At 40.6% G+C, this 22241-nt stretch overlaps 1 protein-coding gene and 1 pseudogene across 1 annotated transcript; one reads left to right on the top strand and one right to left on the bottom strand.

The window, feature by feature from the left end:
- Positions 1–218: 218 nt before the first annotated feature.
- Positions 219–19580, bottom strand: LOC144654308 (uncharacterized). Its single transcript, XM_078514407.1, has 7 exons — positions 19100–19580; positions 12694–12969; positions 11573–11749; positions 10380–10808; positions 9403–9498; positions 8195–8284; positions 219–2014 (listed from the first exon to the last, which is right to left on the bottom strand). Exons 1-7 carry the CDS (start codon positions 19149–19151, stop codon positions 462–464), a joined length of 2673 nt encoding a protein of 890 aa, XP_078370533.1. The 5' UTR covers positions 19152–19580; the 3' UTR covers positions 219–461.
- A 1243-nt stretch (positions 19581–20823) lies between these two features.
- Positions 20824–21783, top strand: LOC144655123 (cyclic nucleotide-gated channel alpha-3 pseudogene; annotated as a pseudogene).
- The last annotated feature ends 458 nt before the right edge of the window (positions 21784–22241 follow it).

The following is a 22241-nucleotide window of genomic DNA, read 5'->3' as shown; positions in this document are numbered from 1 at the left end:
TTAAGTATTCAGTCTACATTATTATCCAGGTAAAAATATCGCAAGGTATTTGCATTGTGGGTCATCGGTTTTTTTGTATTTATTTTTAGATTATTTGTAATACTCTTAAGCCTTCCAATTCTTTAAAATGCTTTAAAATAAGGTTAGTGAGAAAGCGCTTGTTCTCTGTTAGCTGCAACTGAATCAGAGTTAATCCTAGTACCACAAAATTTGCTAAATTCTTGCAAAAATGTTTTAATACCACCTGAATTGTATAAGTTACGTTTTTAACTCAATTCTAATGTAGATCTTCGATGGACCAGCGATGGCTTCCAATTATTCTTTAAGGATTTTCAAAGTAATCAGTTCCTTTCACGAAGATCAGCCGAACGTTTCTTCAGAAGGAAATCTAAAGCACGTTCCAAATGTCTGGTTCAGGTTACCCCATCCGAACAAAAAAGTTGGCGCAATTACGCAGAATATCAACAATCTTGTTCAGCGTAATGAATTGAGCATACTTCTGAAGTTCTTTTCGCTTGTTTCACATTACCCAAGTCACGTTGACAAACACCCAACTCGGTGTAAGTTTGCGCAACATCATCATCCTCAGGTCCAAGCTCAGGTTCAAGTTTTTTCTGCCTAATGTCTAGAAGTTGAGGCTTCTCACCCTGCTGCAGGTCACCCATGTCACGCTGTACAGCAGCTATGTTATCGTCAGTAGGTGCAACATCAACATCCTCAGGCCCAATATTTTTCTGCCTAATGTCAAAAGCACGTTGTTGAGGCTTCTTGCCCTGCTGCAGGTCACCCATGTCACGCTGTACAGCAGCTATGTTATCGTCAGTAGGTGCAACATCAACATCCTCAGGCCCAATATTTTTCTGCCTAATGTCAAAAGCACGTTGTTGAGGCTTCTTGCCCTGCTGCAGGTCACCCATGTCACGCTGTACAGCAGCTATGTTATCGTCAGTAGGTGCAACATCAACATCCTCAGGCCCAATATTTTTCTGCCTAATGTCAAAAGCACGTTGTTGAGGCTTCTTGCCCTGCTGCAGGTCACCCATGTCACGCTGTACAGCAGCTAAGTTATATTTAGTACGTGCAACATCAACATGATAGGGTCCGAACTTTCTCAGTCTTATTTCCAGAGCACAATCGAAATTCTCCCTGGCCTGTTGCAGGTCACCCAAGGCACGCTGTACAACACCTAAGTTATTGTACGTAAGTGCAACGTCAACATGGTCGGATCCAAGCTTTCTCAGCCTTATGTCTAGAGCTCGTTCGTAATTCTCCTTGGCCTGTTGCAGGTCACCCAAGTCACGCTGCACAGTTCCTAAGTTACTGTGCGTGCGCGCAACGTCAACATGGTCGGGTCCAAGCTTTCTCAGCTGTATGTCTAAAGCACGTTCGTGAAGCTCCTTAGCCTGCTGCAGTTCACCCAACACACGCAGCACAGCTCCCAAGTTATTGTACGTACGTGCAACATCAACATGGTCGGGTCCAAGCTTTTTAAGCTGAATTTGTAAAGCACGTTCACACTGATCCTTGGCCTGCTTCAGTTCACCCAAGTCACGCTGTACCTTACCTAAGTTAAAGTACGTACGCGCAACGTTAACATGGTCGGGTCCAAGCTTCTTAAGCTGAATTTGCAAAGCATGTTCATAATGCTCCTTGGCTTGCTGCAGGTCACCCAAGTCATGCTGTACCTTACCTAAGTTAAAGTACGTACGCGCAACATTAATACGTTCGGGTCCAAGCTTCTTAAGCTGAATTTGTAAAGCATGTTCATAATGCTCCTTGGCTTGCTTCAGGTCACCCAAGCCACGCTGTACCTTACCTAAGTTAAAGTACGTACGCGCAACATCAGCATGGTCGGGTCCAAGCTTTTTCAGCCTAATGTCTAGAGCTCGTTCATAATGCTCCTTGGCCTGCTGCAGGTCTCCTCTGTCGTGCTTTACAGTACCCAAACCTGTGTCAGTACTCCCAACATCAACATGCTTGACTCCAAGTTTCGGTAGTTTCTCCTCAGCAAAAGCTTTTAAATCACAAAAATACGCATCAATTTGTATACTCACTACGCTAGTAAGGTAGTCAGAGGTCCAACGACTAAAATCAACCAATCAGATCGCTACATTGCCGGTCCAATATTTTTCAAGTATAGACCGATTGCACAAATGGCGCCCAATAACAATACATAAGAAAATGTTAGCCTCGATAAGAAAATGGTTGCGAGGCTAAGGTTTTCTAACGTATTGTTTTGAAAATTCTGCGCCATTATGCAATCGTTCTGTTGGGCCGCATATTCATTTATACATTGCTCACAAAAGTAAAAATAAACTTCCCTCGCATAGAAAACCATTTCATACTTTTCATTGGTTTGAATGGGAAATTCGGGGAATACTTTTCCGGCCGAAACACCTGGTGGGTCTTTGGTCAGAATCTCCTTCTTTTTTATCATTTCTGCTTTCTGCTTATTTCTATAAAAAAATTCTCAGTCGTGTAATAAATCTCTTATTAACCGCGCTGCGCGCTTCCTGCTCTGCACATGGTTTAGTTTTAGTTTTGTTGGTGACCAGACCCAAACCTCCAATCGGCCATATTTCCAGTCACGAAATGTTTAAAAGCTATAAATCAGTTCCTAATGGAAGCTTTACTGAAAATTTTGGTCTTAACTAAAAATGATTTGTGTAAAATGTTCAGTTGTTAAAAGTTTGACTCAAGGAAAGACTAAATGAAGGCCTGAGCGCAAGAGACGCACTTTGTGTTTCGGCCAAATTGAAAATTGTCACAAACAACTCCAAATTTCGCACGCAAGTTCGTTTACGTGTGCTCAACACTGCCCTGTATTTAATTTTGCTGGTCTTTCCTTCGTTTTCGAAAAATAACACATGCAAAAAGACAAGGTTTTTGCTTGCGCGGCTTCTTTTGTCTTTTCTTTTACAAACGATAAACAAAGGAAACCTTTTGTTTCTCAAAACGATGAAGTCAGCTAAATTTTTAGGCTTACAGTCCTAACCCTAACGCACAAGGTAACCCCAAGGCCTTAGGGTCGGGGTTAGAGTTTCAGATTAGGGTTACAGACTTAGCCCTAACGCAAAAGCCTAGCCCTAACGCAAAAAAAAAAAAAAAAAAAAAAAAAAAAAAAAGCTTAACACTAACCCCCAGGGATTAGGGTTAAGCCGTTTCAAGTTAAGTTTAGGATCAGAGTCAGCCTCAACCTTTAGATCGCGCTTTTAATGCAGTAAGCTTTCACGCCAGTTTGCTTGCAGCTAGCTTTTTCTGCAGTCTGCTTTGGTTAGCTAGTTTTTGTTGTTTCGGGCAAGACTATTTTACTCTGTTACCGTTAGCTGTAATTTGCCGAGGTGAAAGTGAAATAAAGACTGATTGTTGATTGAATACGTTTGCTCGTGTTGTCGCATTATACTAGTTTTGCTTTCAGTTGAGTGCCGCCGGCTTGCTCTCACTTCTATCTCCACTCCTTACATCATCACACATCTACAAAATCCCGCGAAAACAAGATAAACTTATGAGGTTTTCGTTCGCACGAATCGATAGATTGATTGATGAATATTTAATGAGACACAGAAAATATTTTGCGAAGGGAAGGTGCCCTGGGGAACATATAAAGAATTTTTTTAAGTCTAAAACCAGGTCACTTCTCGGCAACTTTGTCGCGGCAGCACCCAAGCGGATCCTGCAAAACTCGCGTTGACGAAGTTCCCGGCAAGAAACCTCTTGTTTTAGACTCTCTATGCCGCCAGGCTCAAAACTACCTCGGTTTGTGCAACGTTTTTTCCGAAGCGCTAAACAGCGCTGTTGTACAAAACAAAGGCAGAAACATCACTCAGTTCTTCGAGCGATGCTGTAAACTTACGGGTATTCAGACATAATGATGTCCTTCAACCACCTGGCAGCAGCACTTACGCTAAAACCAACCAAAGGCTTCAAATGATTTTCAGGAACAAACGGCCATTTTTTTTTTCTCTTTCCTCTCACGTGACACCTATCAGGTGACATCGCGTCACAATGTGTTCAGTCCAGTCCTTTTCTTAAAGCGAATCCTCAAAATGGTGGCTACGAACTAAAATCATGGCTCTGACACGTTTTTCAACCTCCCCGGACAGTTAAATAACGCTAGAAGGAAAGATTTACACGCGATGTGTCGAAAAACTCATGCTGCTGGTTGACTGTGGAGAACGTAAGCTTTGCAAAACGCCTTTGTTCTTTGCATACGTAATTTCTAAAAAACGAAGCTAGATTCAGCGAATTTGAATACAGATCAATGTTAAGCACACGTAAACGAACTTGCGTGCGAAATTTGGAGTTGTTTGTGACAATTTTCAATTTGGCCGAAACACAAAGTGCGTCTCTTGCGCTCAGGCCTTCAAATATTCGTGCTTTTGAACAAAAATATTTTAAGCGGACTAAATTACGTCCGTGTTATGGAATGTGTTGACGTTGTAATTTTCACATTCACAAGGCATTGAATAAGATCGGCGAGGTTTCAAGTCACGCAATGTTCAAAAGCTATAAAACACCTACTAATGGAAACTTTACGAATCCTTTGTTCTTTACTTAGCATGTTTTGTGTGAAATAATCGATTTTTAAGCGAAATGTATTTTTCTTGTTGTGTCATACGAGACAAACATGCCCAGACTTGTAAGGTTTACATCATTAAGGGGAACTCCCACTCCGCTAAAAAGAGCTTAAGCGTTTTTCTCAAATCTGATTAACTTCTTTGCTTAAATATTCCTTCCTTGGAACGAGCAATTCAGTGTTTAACGTTGTCCGCTACAGGATTGTAACATTTATGTATAAAAGATAAATAATTAATTGTAGATGGAACTAGTCAACCGTGAAATGTCACACAAGGTGTTTTCTTAATTACCACTTTAATTGTCATTCACAACATTTTTTAACGCGGGTGAGGGGGATGGGGGGGAGGGTGCATTTTTTTATTCCCCCACATGGCTCTCCTAGGGTGGTCACGTGACCAGCACGGATTTAAGCCCTAAGAGCTTCTTGTTAACCAAGCTTACTCGAGAACGTACTGAGACAATATCGACCCTTGGTCTCTTCTGTGCGGACCACGCCATATCGTCCAAACCTCAGGCAGATATGCTCGCGATTGGTTAATAAGATGTATATATCACGTTGGGCCGATATTTTCGCAGTACTACCCAAGTTACGCGGCAGGTTAATAATGAACAACTATTCACTTCATTGTTGGTAGCTAGGGTTGGATATTTACCGAGCCGCGAAGCGGCGAGGTAAATATCCGCCCCCCCCCCCCCCACCCCCCCCACCCCTCCTAGCCACCGACAATGAGGTGAATAGTTGTTTAAGTATATACTAAAACAATGAGATAATATAACCTAAAAAGGATAACTTTAAACTCGATTATTCCTGTCAACGATAACACTTTTCGCACGGGAGTTGCTCAGAGGTAAAAAGAAAGGGATATCCCATGTTTGAGTAGCCAATCAGCGCGCGCTGACAACGCTATCCACTGTTTTAGTATATACTAAGATGTATATATCACATATTTAAGGTGGCTTACTACAGTTTTGAGGGGGTAAAAGGGCAATGTTCAGAAATGTTTTATCTATCTCTTATACACCACTTTCATTATGGCGGCCAATTTATTTATTCTTTTATATGTATGTTAATTAGCCCTACTGGCCTCGTCAGCATGTGAAAAATTCAAAAGAATTTTTACTCTAAAACGAGGCCAGTAGGGCTAATTAACATACATATAAAAGAATAAATAAATTGGCCGCCATTATGAAAGTGGTGTATTACTGTTTGCTATAGCAAACATCATATGCGACATTTTAACAACAAAATGCCAATAAACTTGCTAATAAACAGCCAAAATAAATGACCGAGTGCACTGGGCACTAGTAGTTTCAATGGCGTTTTTCTTAAAATCTACCAGGAATTACCAACTGACATTGTTTAAATATTCATGCAAAATAAAATAAAAATCTCTTAAGACTGATTTTTTGCAAAATAGGAAAATGTGATATTCTCCTATTTCGAAAATAGCTCAAAATCTGTCTTACAATTTTCGAAAGACCATAGAATACTCTGACTGATATGTAAAACTTATGTCATAGTTTTATGACTACCTTATTACATGAAATTTTCGCGACACGTTAATTTCGCGAATTTCGCGATTCCAAAAAAATCGCGAAATTAAAGTGACGCGAACAATAAGTGTCGCGAACATAACATGACGCGAAAATTTAGTTAACTTATATTATTAACTATGTATTATGTCAATAATCAAGAAAGAATAAGGTTAGTACCACTGAAGGAAAGAATCTTCAATGTAAATGGATGTTGTCGTCAACTGACTCAAGAAAAATAACTCATGCACGTACAAGCATGACCTACTTGTAGACAAAGTGGGAACTTTGTTGTTGCTATTGCGGAGATTTAGACCCGCCCTTGCGTTTTTGTTAATTTTGACGTTATTGTTCCTTTGATGAAGTCGTTTTATTTAATTCAAGGACATGTTTAATAATATTGCCACGGAAATGTATATTGTGTCTTACGCAAAAACGGGAAATTAAAGTGATTTAAAATACAAGATTTCCGCAAAATCGCGAAATTTAAGTGTCGCGAAATCTCGGCCCCTCAAAATCGCGAAATTAACGTGTCGCGAAAATTTCATGTAATAAGGTAGCTAGTGAATTAAAAAAAAACGCTATGTCTTGAATGACCAGATTCACTGTTTTAGTGTAAGAGATCAGATCCTCAGGCACCGATATTATGCTGATACAGTCAACTCTCTCTTAACGGATACCTCTATAAGACGGACACCTCCATAAGACGGACACCTGGTGATGGTCCCTGCGGTTTTTCAGTCATTTTGCTGTAATTAAACTCCCTATAAGACGGACACCTCTCTAAGACGGACAACGGACACTTTGAAACCGTCAACGGACACTTAAGAAGTGCTTTTTGTAAGTGGATCGACACAAAGCAAAGCTAGTCAGCGCCTTAAGAATACCCAAACTTAGGGCCTGTTTACATGATTCCGGAATGACTTTCATTCCGGAACGAGTTCATTCCATCCCCATACATTTCTTTGTATCTGTTTACATGATACCGAGACGAAAGTCAATTCATTCCGGAATGAGTTCATTCCGGTTTTCATTCCGGAATGAAAGTTTCGTTCCGGAATGACATTTCATTCTGGTATCATGTAAACGCAGAACGAATTTCGTTCCGAGATGAAATCGCAACTCATGAAACCACATACGGACTCCACAGTTTGAATTCAGAGCGAAAAAACGTAATAGCATTTACTGTTTAGCCCAAAGAAGCAGCTCTATGGTCAAATTACTCGTTAAAATTACAGATACGGCCATTAATGGGCACAAAAACATGCTTGCGCGAAACATGCGCCATCTTGTTTTGATCTCGCGCGAAACATGCGCCACTTTGTTTTGATAACGCGCGAAAGGCGCGCACGTGAAAATGCCTTTGATTGAACCGGTCGTCTCTGTCATGTAAATGCAGAACGAACTTCATTCCGGAATGAGTTTCGTTCCGGAATGAAAGTCATTCCGGAATCATGTAAACAGGCCCTTACTCAACAAAAACAATCCGCTATAACGAACTACTTCCCTGCTGAAGTGAAAGGGCACCAAAGAGGTCGTTTTCTACTTACAGTATTACTTTTGTAGAGGTTCTTTTAAAACTTTTTCTCCAACAAGCAAATACGGTCCTTTAATGATTTTAGTCTTTTTCCAGTTTGCAAAGAGTACAGTTTAGTTTTTAGACTAGAAACCGTAATATTTACTTGAACAAGATAATACATATAGACATGTCACTGTTTGCAACATGTACGTACCGCTTACTTTTCAGAGGCAGTATCAATTGTAAGGAACAAACGAGTCATGCAATTTTCTAATATTATTTTGTCCCAGTTTGTAGGTTTTGCTCAAGTATGCAGCTTCAAACAGAATTAAAACAGACATGTATTCACTGTGCATAGCCATCCAGCTTTATTATCTCAAAATTACTGGTGTCACGTTACCTCGACTCTCTACAAGCCGGACACTTCTCTAAGACGGACAGTTGGGGTCGGTCCCGAAGGTGTCCGTCTTAGAGAGAGTTGACTGTAATCACATAGCGGCCCCTTGAAATGTTCATTTCACAACATTCTCCACCTTGCTATTAGTTTGGCAAAGTGTTTCTTACCTGTCGGCTCTTCGCGTTCCTCTAACTCGTGTTCTCTCGATTCCACATCTCCTCGTCGCTCAACCTGTTCATCATCAGCACTTGCTTCAACTGAAAAAAGAAAATGATTGATTTATTTTAGAGTTAAGTATCCAGGCGAATGACAGACCTCTCCTCAGGCGCTTCGCTATTTTGCCGAGGAAAACGGACAACGACCGGGAATCGTGAGCGACTGGTAACGAGTGCAAAATGCGAGGTATCATAAGAAGACGAAAGAGAAGAGACTTCCTTTTGCCTTCCCTTCCTCTCTTGCACGCCTATTTTTCCTTGTCATAAACCTTCCTTGACGAACTTTAAGTGACGGGAGCATTTTCAGTCAACATTAATACAAACCCATGTCGGTCACAAGCAAATGAAACGAAAGTAATTTGAATGCGTTACAACATGGATGGTCAGCGGGTTTACAAAATGTTTACAGGACGGAACGAGTGAATCTGCCTTCAGCTACGTACTCCTGTATTCTGCAAAAGAGTCGTAAAAAGCTTAGACTCTGCTAAAAGCTAACGGCCAGAGTCCAAATCGCTTACTCAAATGATGATTTTTTTCAAGCGTGAACTACGCTATTTATATTACTATCTGTTGTGAGCTGTTAACGATCATTCTTTCTGACGGTTAGTGAAATGTGAGGACCAAAGATGTCTGTTCTTAAGCGGGCGCAATCGCCTCGTATGCTACTTTAGAAACGGCAATTTGACAGGTCAGACAGTATATCTCTTCCTCACTGACTTGCTGACTCACTACATACCAATCGCGGCGGTTAAGAAGTATTTTTCAGTTTAAGAAAAATGAAACCAAACCCTGAGACTGTGCAGAACGGACTAAAATCACCTTTAATTGAAGAACATTAGAAGCTGTTTCATATGGGGTGTAAAAATTATCAAAAGGATTTTCTCATGCTTTGAATGTACCTTTGTGTTTGACATTTTCACTAAGATTTTAAAAGACCATAGAATACTCTGACTGATCTGTAAAACTCATGCCAGAGTATCATTAAGCGCATTATTAAAGAAACCTTGCCATTTACAGTGAAGTTATAAAAGGCCGGATTCACTGCATTAGTCTAAGAGATCACAGAGAGGCACAGATATTATGCTGTCATAGCAACAACTTGAAATGTTTATTTTACAAAATTCTCCACCTTGCTACCAATTTGGACAAATGACTCATACCTGTCGATGTCGGCTCTTCAAGTTCCTCTGACTCGTGTTCTCTCGATTCCAAGTCTCCTCGTAGCCCAACCTGTCCATCATCAGCACTTGCTTCAACTAAAAAAAGGAACACGATTGACTTAATTTGGAGCTGGTGGCTTATACTACGCAAGTAACTTGGTTTCTGAGGACAACGGACAACAACCGTGAAGCGCGAGTGACTGGTGACGAGCGCGAAGTGTGAGGGACCATGGGAAGGAGAAAGAAGAGAAGAGACTTCCTTTCGCTTTCCTAGCCTGCGAGGCAGCTGGCGGTTTTAACTAGGGTTAACGCGCGGGCGAGCAAGCGGCGAACCCCCTGGGGCGAAGCCGTACAATCACTTTCCCTTCCTTCCTTCGGCGCCCATTTTTTTCGCAATATGAAGACAGCGGCATCTGGGAACAAGGCAGTGGAGAATGAAATGTGCCGGAGATGGGCCTAAACACAGTTCAGAATTTCCAAAATGGCTGATTGTACTGTTTGTAGGTCATGTGCTTTAGTCTTAGAGATAACAGAGAGGCACAGATGTTATGCTGACATTATACGCACAATCGCTTCCCCTTCCTCCCTTCAGCGCCCATTTTTTTCGCAAAATGAAGACAGCGGCATCTGGGAATGAGGCATTGGAGAATGAAATGTGTCGGAGATGGGCCTAAACAATTCCCAAAATGGCTGATTGTGTTTTGTAGGTCATGTGCTAACTGCACCCATGGCTTTTGCGTTCAATATTATAAATGTGGCCCAGATTTAAGCAATGTTTAACTTAAAGATGAGAGGAACTGTCAGTAATGCTGATGTAGAGATAATCCACTGAGTCACTCATTCCTCCTAATTCTTTGCAATTTCTGTAGACAGAATACGGGATTGGATTTCTGAAGAACAAAAGGACAACATATCGAAACATAGGCTATTGCATAAATATGAGCGCTAAGGACGAGTATGTTAAATGGAAAACGTACCTGGAATTTCCATTAAAGACAATTTGCATGCCGAGTAGTCCTCCTCCAATATAGTTGTTGTTAGCGTTATGGTCTCCATATCAAGCTCGTCCTTAACCTTCTCTGTTATGAGGCACTCCTCGGCTACTGCATTTAGGTGATCAGAGCAATAATCATCCCACAGCCGTTCAAGAATTTTCAGGGTACGGCACGTGACACTTATTTTTATGCTGCTAAGATGATAGTTAACATCCACTAGGTGAAGATGTCCTGTTAAGTGCACATGAAGGTCATATAGTCCTTCTTGTGAAGATAGATCAAATTTTCCCATTGCCTCAATAGCCTTCTCTCGCATATACCTGTTCACCTTTTCTCTTGCTTCTTGAGTATCTTGCTCTTCTGCGTTTTTCCTAATAGCACTAGCACAGCTTATCTTAAAAGACAAACCTCCTAAAACAACAGCAAAAACTAGTAAACCCCGGGGGGGGGGGGGTACTCAAAAAAGTTTTATACGGGGAGGCTCCGCCCCAAGTTCTAACCCCTTACCCTTTTATACCATTTTTGACAGAAATTGTATCCCTTTCGTATACCTTTAACTGAAAAAATTAAAGGTACCCCTTTCATATACCTAAGAGACATCGCGTGTACTTAAAATAGGACGTTTTCTTGTAATTTTTATGTGGCGCTTAATAAATTAAAATAATACAGCCATAAATTGCGTCTGTTCGAAATATTTTAATAAAAGCCCCTTTTAAATAGCCAAATGTCAGATTTCCATACCCTTTCATATACTTAAAGTCGTGAAATCCCTACCCTTTTATATACCTGAAGCCTGAAAACGGTACCCCTTTCGGGCGGAGCCTCCCCGTATAGGCCATTATAGGGAGTACCCCCCCCCCCCCCCGGTAGTAAACCTGGATAGGGGACCTTTCATTTTTATGGGGTGAGTGGGGGCTGGTGCATGAGATTTATAAGGGAGGGAGGCATGCCAAAAATAAAACTTCAAAAGTGATGAGCTGGCCAAAAAAAATTGAACAAAACATTTTAAAAATAAAAAGATTATCAACTACATACACAAACAGCTTAAGAAAGAGAATAATAAGAAAACATGGAGCAATTGTCAAGTAAGAAACAATTTAGTTAAACTGGAATTTCATTTAATATAATTTAGACAAAAACCATAACACACAAATTCTCAGCTGTTACATACATACCTCGTTCAGGATTTGGTTGTGACATTTTCCGTTTAAGACCACTTCTTTCTTTACTTGATTCTTTTTTATCTTTGCTTAAAGCTCCAATCTCACATGTAGCTGCAGTAGCAACAGGGTTTTTTCCTGTCTCTTTTTCTTCTGGTACTGGGCCAGCAGGAAGCTGAATGGCAAACTTTCCTTTAAAGATACACAACAATAACAAAAAGAAATGCATTAGAGGGAGCCAGGGGCAATGGATTTAAGTATACAAGGTTAAAATTGAAATACTTGTAATTCTTCTCTTACTCTGTGTTAGTCAAAAGACGGACAAAGCTGAATCAGGAAAACCATCAAGGTTTGACTCAAAAGAAAAAACGGAAACATGAATGATACACACATGCAGTCATAAATACTGAGAAAAAAAAGTTCAAAGCTCTGAGCACATTCCAAATGAAGTTGATGACTAATCATGATCAATGGCTTAAATCATATCAGTCAGTGACATCGATGGCAAATCAATGACTAAAATGTTGTGATTAATCCTTGATTTATGACCGATTTTATCCATTGATTGTAAATACTCATTGATTTGCTACATCTGGTGAAATATAATGGGACTTAAAACAGTAGGGATGGAGAGGGGGCGTGTTGGTTCGCCTCTTACCTTTACATACTTGTGGGAGAAAAGATAGAAGCACTGTGAGAGTAACGTGTCCTGCCCAAGAACATGCACAAGACACCTGGCTTTTGCCAGTGCTTGAACTCAGATGGCGTGATGTGAAGTTTAGTACTTCAATCATTAATAATAAAATACCCAGAGGACACCCATATGAAAGGGGCGTGGCATGGAGGCTTGTTGGAAAATTTGAATTTGAATAAGGAGATCCATCTGGGTGTGGCTCAAGCTTGCTTACCCCTAAAAGATACAATGTTTCATGCCTGATTGGTCTAGAAGGCCAAGACAGTATGATAGTATTTTTATTTCTCCATGTGCAATGCTAAACAAGACCTTGATGGCTTAAACATAATGGCGTTCTGTCCTGATCACCCTAAGTGAGACCTTGATTTAAACCTCAAAGTGAGACGATGATTCCACCTGTCCCTTTCATATGGAAGTCCCCTCCCCCAGAGAAAATAATTACCATGAATGTGACAAAACTGCTCTGCCAAGTCTTGGCGCTGTACAAGTTTATGTGTTAGTGCATTGCACAAAGCCTGATATGTCGCAGCAGAACCTTTTTCTTGTTTCCAATGTTTTAACATGTGATATCCCCTTTCAGAAAGTTGTTCATGAGCTTGATGTATTTCTTGAAGCTTTGAATCATTGATGTCTAGCCGACGCCCAAGTTTTTTCCAATTTCCTGCAATTTTTTCACCCAATTCTTCTAGTTCCTCATCCATGGGCATGCCTTGTTTTACTACAGAGAGAAATGATATTGCAGTCAAGGTGGCTCCCATTCCTTTAAGGCACAGCTACCCCAGGAAAATGTACTATCTTTGGACCTTCTATACCACCTTATTTATGCTGTAGGGGTACAATATGCCTTTTGATGAGGTCCCATTTTTTACCTTCTACGTCTCCCAGTGATTTTTGTCTTTTGGTCTGAGATAGATTCACTGAATGGGGAAAATTATGCCAAATTTATATCTTTCTGCTTAATATCTAAATCAGGTCATTTTGAAATGTGCAAAAATAAATAGCAGATAATGTAGTATTGTACAAAAGATTTAAAAATAAAAAATCCTCTTTACTTCCAGTTTGGGATGGAGAGTATACAATAATTGTTCAGCTCTTAAAGGACCCTAGTCAGCCTCCGCCATTTTTCGATGCCATCGTAATTATGGAGATTGTATAGTGAAACAAAATCTTATTCCATTGCTGTTTATTGTGTAACTGGAAGTCTGTTAACTACCTTTAACATTTCCACAGTGATCTCTTTCGTTTAGACATACCCCGTGTAAAATACAATACCGAAATTCTTGTGTGTATATATAAACAAAAACAAAGGTGTGGGTGACTGGGGTCCTTTAAGTCTAAGATGGGTGGCAACTTTGACCTTCTTTCAGTTGATATATGAGATGGGGTTAACGCATTTCTAGACCCTGCTGTGGCACCCCACCCCAACTTTCTAAGTACATGTAGCCCCCACCTCCCAGTTCAGTGCCAGCAGTTAATTCATGAAAAAATATGACACAGTCTCTGAATCCTTTTAATAGAATTTTTGAATAGAGAAAGTACAAATGTTGGTTTTGTCAATCTGTGACTCCAGAAAACATCCATACCCTACCATCTTCGGAAACCAAGGGATATGCAGTTAGTCAGGGCGACACGAAGTAAACTGAGCAGGAAAATGGGTGCGAATGGACATTTACAAGAACAAGCAAAAGAGCCCCTGGGCACTCTTACTGACTAACACGACCGGGTCGATCCACACCCCTTCAAATGCTTGTCTCTGATTAGGCACAAAAATATTTTTGTGCCCAATTGGAATATCCAGCATATATCACACTACTTTTGTGACCTTCTTATACAAAGGTGTTGACCGGAAAACTCAGTTGCTCGACTGTTTGCAATTCTTAAGAAGATCGAGTTTTGGTGAAGTGGGGGCCCATAACACCGAAGAAATCTTGAAAATTAGCATGTTGGCCAGCGGCAAGATTTCCCAATAGTCCCATGCATTTAAAATATGCATGCATTTTGTTTATTGTAAACAACAGACAGAACAATAGAGATCCTTTGGGACTGAAGCACTTTGTTTAAGTCATTTCTTTGTTTGACTTACACTTACTTTATACTTATCGGTAAATTAAATTGTAGGAAATTTTAATTACAAAAAGTAGCTTGTCTAGAAGTAACGACACATAACCAGACAAACTACAAAATGTTTGCCAAAGCTCGTCCAGACGGGTAAAAGCCTCTAGTATAAAAACAGGCAATAAAGTGCAGTCAACTCCCAATAACACTGACCTTCATGGGAAATTGGAAAAGGTTCAAGTTATGAGGAGTTCGAGTTATCGGGGGTGAGAACTAATGACCAGAAATAAGGAAAAAACGGTGTTTACTGTTTTTCTATTCATTACAATAAATAGTGTGCGTTTTAAACAAATTCAATTAGAGTATAGAGAAGCCAAGTGAAAATGGAACGATACATTTCTAAATCACTGTATAAATCTGAACATAACTTGAAGTGAAAAAAAAAAAAAAAAAAAAAAAAAAAAAAAATGAAGTGAAACAAAACAAAGCAAAGCAACAGGAGAAGTCCGGGAACTTCAAAGAGAACAATGTCGGGCTACTGGCTGGAGGGGTGGGGGAGGGGATACTCGTGCAGGTATGTTTTGGGTGGGCATGTGCTGCTCCGGGGTCTCCAAAGAAGCACCCCGTTTTAGAAAGAATTTGCATCCAAAATGATACCCTGTTTTAGAAACAGTTGAATTTTTTAACAACCCGATTTGGCTGCTGATATATATAATTTGAAACTTTTTAACCCGTTCTTATAGAAATTGTCTCTAAAATGGATACCCCGTTCTAGATCGGGAGCCCAAAATCACTACCTTGTTGGGCGTCACATACCTGTATAGGTATTTTAGGGAAGTACCCCCCGGCTACTGCTACAGAGTTCATGCGATTTACTTTTTCGAGAAATTTAGTAAGTTAATAATTACGCCCTGCCGCTTCTCAACAAATCTATTACTATCGATTATCCTTGAAGTTTTCTAAGGTTGAAATTGAAAAAAATCGGTATCAACCTCCTGCACAAACATACTGAACGTCCGTAGCATGTCAATGGCTTGGCAAAGTTCATGTTTTGTAGGGCATTTCAGCGGCGGCTCCGAATTGTGTACATTTTTATTTCAAAACATATTCAATGTTTTGGACTATAGATTTATGCGGACCCGCACGGCCGCACCACCGCTTCCTGTCAGATGCCCTGTAAAATTGCATGCAATGGTCTCGTAGATAAGCCGCACCCACGATTTTGAGCCCAAAATTTCGGCAAAAAAGTGCGGCTTATACACGAGTTTTTACGGTATACTGTTTCTTTTGACTTGTCATGCATTGACAGATATTAAGCATAAAATTATATAGAAAATGACCTAAAGGGAAAGGAAAATTGCTTTGACTTTGCGGGAGGTTCGAGATATAAAAACAGGGTTCGAGTTAACAAGGGTAAATTACAGTAAATGTATGAAGGAAATCCAGGGGAAATTGATTTTGGTTGGAGTTAGTGTAAGGTTCGAGGGTTTGAGTTATCGGGATTCGACTGTACGTTCATTTTTTTCTTCTTGCAGACAAAATTAACTTGTCTTATGGATGACTTAATATATAACCCTACTTGATTATGAAATGCTTCTACTCTTCTAACCAATGCACTTGTCAAAGTTATAGGTTGGAGAGGGGAGACCAGACATAGAAGGGTAATTTAAGGTTAGCTGAGTGGTTGGTATGTCCATAAAAACGATCAAAACAAGTCACTACCACTGGCGGATAATTGCTGTCAATCCCCAGCCTATGCCCGAGTTCCTCCCCCCACAGGCGGCCCAAGCGAACGTGACCCTTACCTTCGAGCGGTGTTGTGTTACAAATATGCGATTTATAAGGGTTTGTATGGGAACTCAACGATTTTGTTTCAAAAGGAATAATATGTAATGTTCTAGCTGCTAATAAAATCGACTAACCTTATTGCCTTGTTGTATTCTTTGTTGTTCGCCCGCTTCTCAGGCCATTTTGAAGCGTTTTCGGTGAGTTAGCGCTGGCTAGTGGTGTTCCACTATAAACGAAGTGAAGGCTGGAGACCTCTGAGCGAACCCTCACCGCGTTAAAGCTAATAAGGGAATTTGGAAGCTAGCGCGAATCGTACAGTTAGAACATTAACCTGCGGTCTAAATGGTGGCAATTCGGGGATTTTGCGTTGACTTGTTTAGAATTTATTAGCTTTCGCGTGGTGAGGGTTCGCTCAGAGGTCTCCAGCCTTCACTTCGTTTATGCATCAGTCAATTGAAACCCCGGCCCCCCGACCCCCGGGACTTACCGGGGAATTTAACATTTACCAAGTGTTAAAACCCGGCTTATTTCCCCAACCTAGGGGCCTAGACGTCTGTTAAAAACCCCGCATAGCGGGGGCATCCGAATCGACTTTCAGGAAAAAAAACGGACAAAAATCTTGATTTCGTGGCCGAAGTTGAAATATCTATTTCTTTCATTTATTGTCCATGTATAGTTACGAGGTCGGAAAGAAACCTGATGTAGTTTGTTTCCGCCAAAAACTTATAAAAAAAATTGTTTTTCGTGGTCAGAGACAGAAAGTTGTCAAATTTAAAACCCATAATTAGCCATTATGAACACGCCTGCCGGAAGACCCATAATATCGGGGTGTGATTGCCCTACAGAAAGTATTTCAGCTTTTGTTGACCATCTACTTAAGCCGATAGCACAGCGACAAGCTTCGTGCGACAGACTTTAATAACTTCATTAGAGTGAATTCGTGTAACCCGTTTTTTATATGCAAATGCGCCGTGTAATATTTAAATGAGCTGTACAGGAAAACAGAAAATTGCGGACAAATCGTAATTATTTGCATGTGGAAGCCAGGTTAAAATTCAAGCATTTACCAATATGTAAAAACCAAAACAGATAACGGGGCTTAAAATTTAACATGCCTTGAATTGTCTTGCGATTTTAGACAAACATTTTATATTCAACATCCCGTAAAGAAAAACAAATTAAACTTGACTGTAACGTAATTCTGCGCGAGCAATCCAGTGGGGAGCTTTAGCAAATCACGATGACAAACAACTTTTGTTTAGCAAACAAAAGGTTTAATGAGCAGGAAAATAGCTGTGCACGTGTTCTATTACTCTTGGCAAATTTCTTTCCCATCTTCTGAAAAACAACAATGTGAAATGACTAAATCCTGCGTTATTTGAACCAGACCGCTAATTTTCGATTTAGGTTGAACATGTTCTTGAAGTGCTTAAAGAAAGACACGTCCTGTTTATACTTATTTTCTGTATAACTATTAAAGTGATTTCTTTGAGGTTTTCTGACCACTCGTGTATTGTTTTATTGTACACAAACATTAGAATATTATACGACTCATTAACATATAAAAAACGGGTTACACGAATTCACTCTATTGAGAAGATTACAGTGCCATGCCCAAACAGCCTAAAAAAAGCTTTCCTTTTCTCATTAACACTGTATGCGAAGCATACGGAGAATTTCATCAAGGAAACCCTCCCGTACAGGGCATTTGCCATAGAAGAGGCAAGATCTTGCTAGGGGGAACTGGGGGCATGCCCTTCAGAAAATTTTGAAATCTAGAAGCCTTGAAACTCTTTCTTCAAGATTTTTCTTAAGGTATTTCTTGAGAGAAATAAATCTAGTTTTTTAACTTGGGATCATTTCCCCAACAAAAAAATTTGTTATTAAATTTGGGTTAAAATCTAGACGAGGTAAGTGCCTCGTCTTGCCTCTGGCTAGCTACGGCCCTGCCGTACTCGTTAAGAGAGTTGCTCAGTGTGATCTTTCAAGAAAGCTCGTTCCAATTCAATGGAAAAGATTATCTTTAAGCACATCAAACAGCCATGGGCACGACAATCGCCGCAGTTTCCGCTGTCATCTTCACGGCCAAAATAGAAAACGAAATACTCAGACAAGTAGCAATAAGCCTATCCTTTGGAAACGATTTATTGACGACGGACACAAGAAGTGACAAAATAGAAGAATTTCTTCTAAAGGTGAACAGCTTTCACCCTATGATATGATTCACGGCTGAAATCTCAGAAACAGAAACTACTTTCTTGGAGATTTACTATTTTATATACTATTTACTATTTTATTTACTATTTTATTTACTATTTTCTTGGAGTGTACAAAGATGGCAGATTTCAAGTACAATGAGTCTATTTTTATCGTGTGAACATATTAAATACAAACCTAGGCGTCGCGAAAGGCTTTAAATATCAAGGAAGAAGCGTGGAGACTTTTCAGAAGGGATTCCTCAGAACGAACATTTTGAGAAAAACATTTAGTCCTTTATGTTAAATCCCGGCTGCCGTCCCCGCTTTAAGTGATCGCGTGCTGTTAAATCACCGCTCCATGGCCCCGGTCTACTGACATTTTGTTAAAACCACCGCCCACCGGGGCCAACGCGCCGTTAAAAGTGCGTTAAATCCCGGCTTTGGACGCGTTAAATCCCCGCTAAGTCCCGGGGGTCGGGGGGCCGGGGTTTCAATTGACTAATGCATTATAGTGGAACACCACCAGCCAGCGCTAACTCGCTGAAAACGCTTCAAAATGGCCTGAGAAGCGGGCGAACAACAAAGAATACAACAAGGCAATAAGGTTAGTCGATTTTATTAGCAGAACATTACATATTATTCCTTTTGAAACAAAATCGTTGAGTTCCCATACAAACTCTTATAAATCGCATCTTGGTAACACAACACCGCTCGTAAGGTAAGGGTCACGTTCGCTTATACTTTATGAATAATTCACACAGTGCGCTTGGGCCGCCTGTGCTCCCCCCCAACCCCCCTCCTACTTACTTGATGCAGGCAGTTGCCTGTGAGAAGCAGTCACATCAGAAATTTCTGCCATCCATCAAGTTCAAAACTCCAACTGCAATTGCTTCATCGTCAACGGAAGTCAAGATGATAGCTCCATGAGACTTGCGGTTGGAAGAACCATATTTAATACTTTAATACAGGAAATACTGTGCTAGTTCGCGTGTCAACTTGGAAGGTTACACAAGAAATAACTCTTTGCTGCTGTCGTCAACAACATCATGGAAATGCACTTTAAATGCTTCTGACTTAAGATGTAACAGGACGCCTGGGTTTACCGCTCTTGAATCAAGAAGAATTACTACTATCAAAGCCGGAAGATCGATCAACCTTGAAAACACCTCCAAACGTCTTAGCAACGGGAATATCCAATATTCAATATTCCAATATTTTCTCGCTGGAAGGGCTCTGTCACTGAATCTTCGCTACCAACAGCACAAATTTCGCTCCACACAGATGACAAACCAAAAGTTCAAAGTTCGACTCAACTTGATCGTGATTCTTTAGATCCATTGATCCCAGACGCTATTTCTTGCCTGCAATGATTCGCGGGACAATGCATGAGAGGTGCCGGAAACCATATGACTGACGTGTCACGCAATGTAAGACACGAACTCACGCACATCCGTGACTGATTTGCAACAAAACCTCGTCACCTGGGTTTTCTACGTCACTGTTTTCGTTCAAATCCGAATCCGCATTACTTGAAAACTTTGTGTGGTATAGTTTCACTCCAACGGACAGTAGATGGTATTTCTTATGCCAATTTTGTAAGAAGTTTTGTTTCATTGCTTGTTTTTGTGACAATTAGCCAACATACCGACGAAGACCGACCAAAGTGATCCGAACTTCGTTTAGGGACGGACCATTATTTTTTTGGAGGGGGAGGGGATGAAAAATATTGAAAAAAATTGTTTGTAGGGCCTGGAAAGACAAAATAAATTGTTTGCAAAAACGATATGTATAACAGAAAATAGTAAGAATATCGAAAAAAAAATGTTTGCAGAGGTGCATAAACTAAAAAAAAAGTTTGCAGAGGAAAATGTTTCATCCCCCCCCCCCCCCCCCCAAAAAAAAAAAATAATGGTTCGTCCCTTAGTATCCACGATCCGAACTTTCTGACATGAAGAGTAAGGAATCCGGGCGCAAATTCTCAGCTCATCTGCGATCCGCTGTTTTCTCGAAATCGGCGAATCCGCTCAATGTATTGACAAATTCCACAATCTGTGCGCTTTTTAAGGCCAAATCCGTCGATCCGCGAACCTATTCACCCACTCGATTTGCCAAGACACATAACAGTCTTAACAAAGAGATCTTGAGAAGTTCACTTTCGTGGATAGAATTTTCAGTTACGGTAAACATGTTTTACGGTTAATGGTTGAAATTTTTCAATTTTTGCGCCTAGCGGCTAATTTATTTGGCTGTTTTACGGCCAACGGCTGACCTCATTGAGACCCTCAAGGGTCTCAATGGGGTGGTGGCTTTTATGGTTAACGGTTTTTTACGGCTAACGGTTAAGTTATTTCCATTACGGTTAACAGAAGTTAAAAATTAATTTCCGTTGGTTTTAAAAGTTAAAAATTAATTTCCATTATTGAAAAACATATTTTAGGTCTCAGGACCAGTGATCAGGTCTGATGGTCTGTTTTATTTAAAATTACTGACCGATTTTTTACAGTAAACATATTTTATAGCTAACGGTTAAAATGTTCCAATTTTTGCACCTAACAACTAAATTTCTGGTCGTTTTACGGTCAACTGTTAACCCCATTGAGACCCTTCTGGAATGCATGCTTTTATTTCCTACTTTCAAAATGGATCGGGTTTGGCTTGGATAGCTGGGTGTACCCGAAACTTACCAAACCGGGCTTCGATTCTCTCGTACGGCAATACCTCTTCAGCTTGTATTGGTCTTCAAGAATGCTGACAACGAGCGAAACCGAAACCCGTCTCAGACTGATGTAGAGCTGTTGTTTGTTATTGTCGATCTCACGGTCGGGTTTCTGGTTTTTGCCGTCATAGTGGGTCAGTTTGGAAGTATGATCACGCATATGCTTCTAGTGAGAAGGGAGTTCCTTGGACAAGCCGAAGCTGTGAAACAGTACTTAGTCTTCCACGGAGTAGATGACGATTTACAGAGGCGAGTCGTTGCATGGTTTAATTACATGTGGGAAACGAAGAAATCTTCTCTGGATCGCGATAACGTTCTCTGCAAACTGCCCCTACCACTTAGAACTGAAATAGCCGTGCAAGTGCACTTGGAAACTTTAAAACGAGTGCAAATTTTCGCGGACGTTGAACCCGGCCTTTTGAAGGAAATTGTGCTGAAACTTCGCTCACAAGTTTATTCCCCTGGAGATTATATTTGTAGAAAGGGTGAGCCGGGAAAAGAAATGTACATAGTGAGCAGCGGTCGACTGCAAGTTGTGCAGGACGATTCTGAGACGGTGATCGCTACGCTGCACGAAGGAAGTTATTTTGGCGAGATAAGTATTCTGAATTTATCAAATACTGGAAATCGACGGACAGCGAACGTTCGCTCTGAAGGGTATTCAGAACTGCTATGCCTTTCTAAAGAAGACTTGCTTGAGGCGCTGACGGAATATCCCGAGGCTAGGAAGTTGCTTGAGATAAGGGGAAGAAGACTCCTCCGGAGATCTCGATAACAAAGTACGAAAAACAGAAACCTCACTTCTTGTTATCACAAATAGCGGGTGTACCTGAAAAATTGCTTCGTCCGCTCATACCGCTCTCAGAACCCGCGATCCCGTGAGCACCATGAACCGCTGGATAAGTGTAACAACGCGAGCTCTGGGAACGAGATTGACGTCAGTTTAGGGCTGTCGAAAATTAGTAGCATCTTGCCAGGCCGTAAACTTCTCGACAGTCAAGAGAGCTTTTGTGACTGAGGTGGTTTGTGAGTGGGAACGAATTGACCAATTCCTACACCTCATACCTACTAGAAATAGCTGACACTAGGTTGCCCCCGAAGTTTCGACGATGTTTATCGGTTTTTCTCTGCTGTTCATCCTTTTCTACAATTCAGACATTTTATTAGAAATTAATTTTCTATTTTGGATGATTATTAATTATGATACGCTAAATCATTAAATTACAAGAACGC

The sequence above is a fragment of the Oculina patagonica genome, chromosome 5, assembly GCF_052425735.1.
Source record: "Oculina patagonica isolate OP01 chromosome 5, crgOcupat, whole genome shotgun sequence".
Classification (NCBI taxonomy): domain Eukaryota; kingdom Metazoa; phylum Cnidaria; class Anthozoa; order Scleractinia; family Oculinidae; genus Oculina; species Oculina patagonica.
The sequence above is the reverse complement of the archived record's forward strand: the minus strand, read 5'-3'. Positions and strand labels throughout refer to the sequence as shown.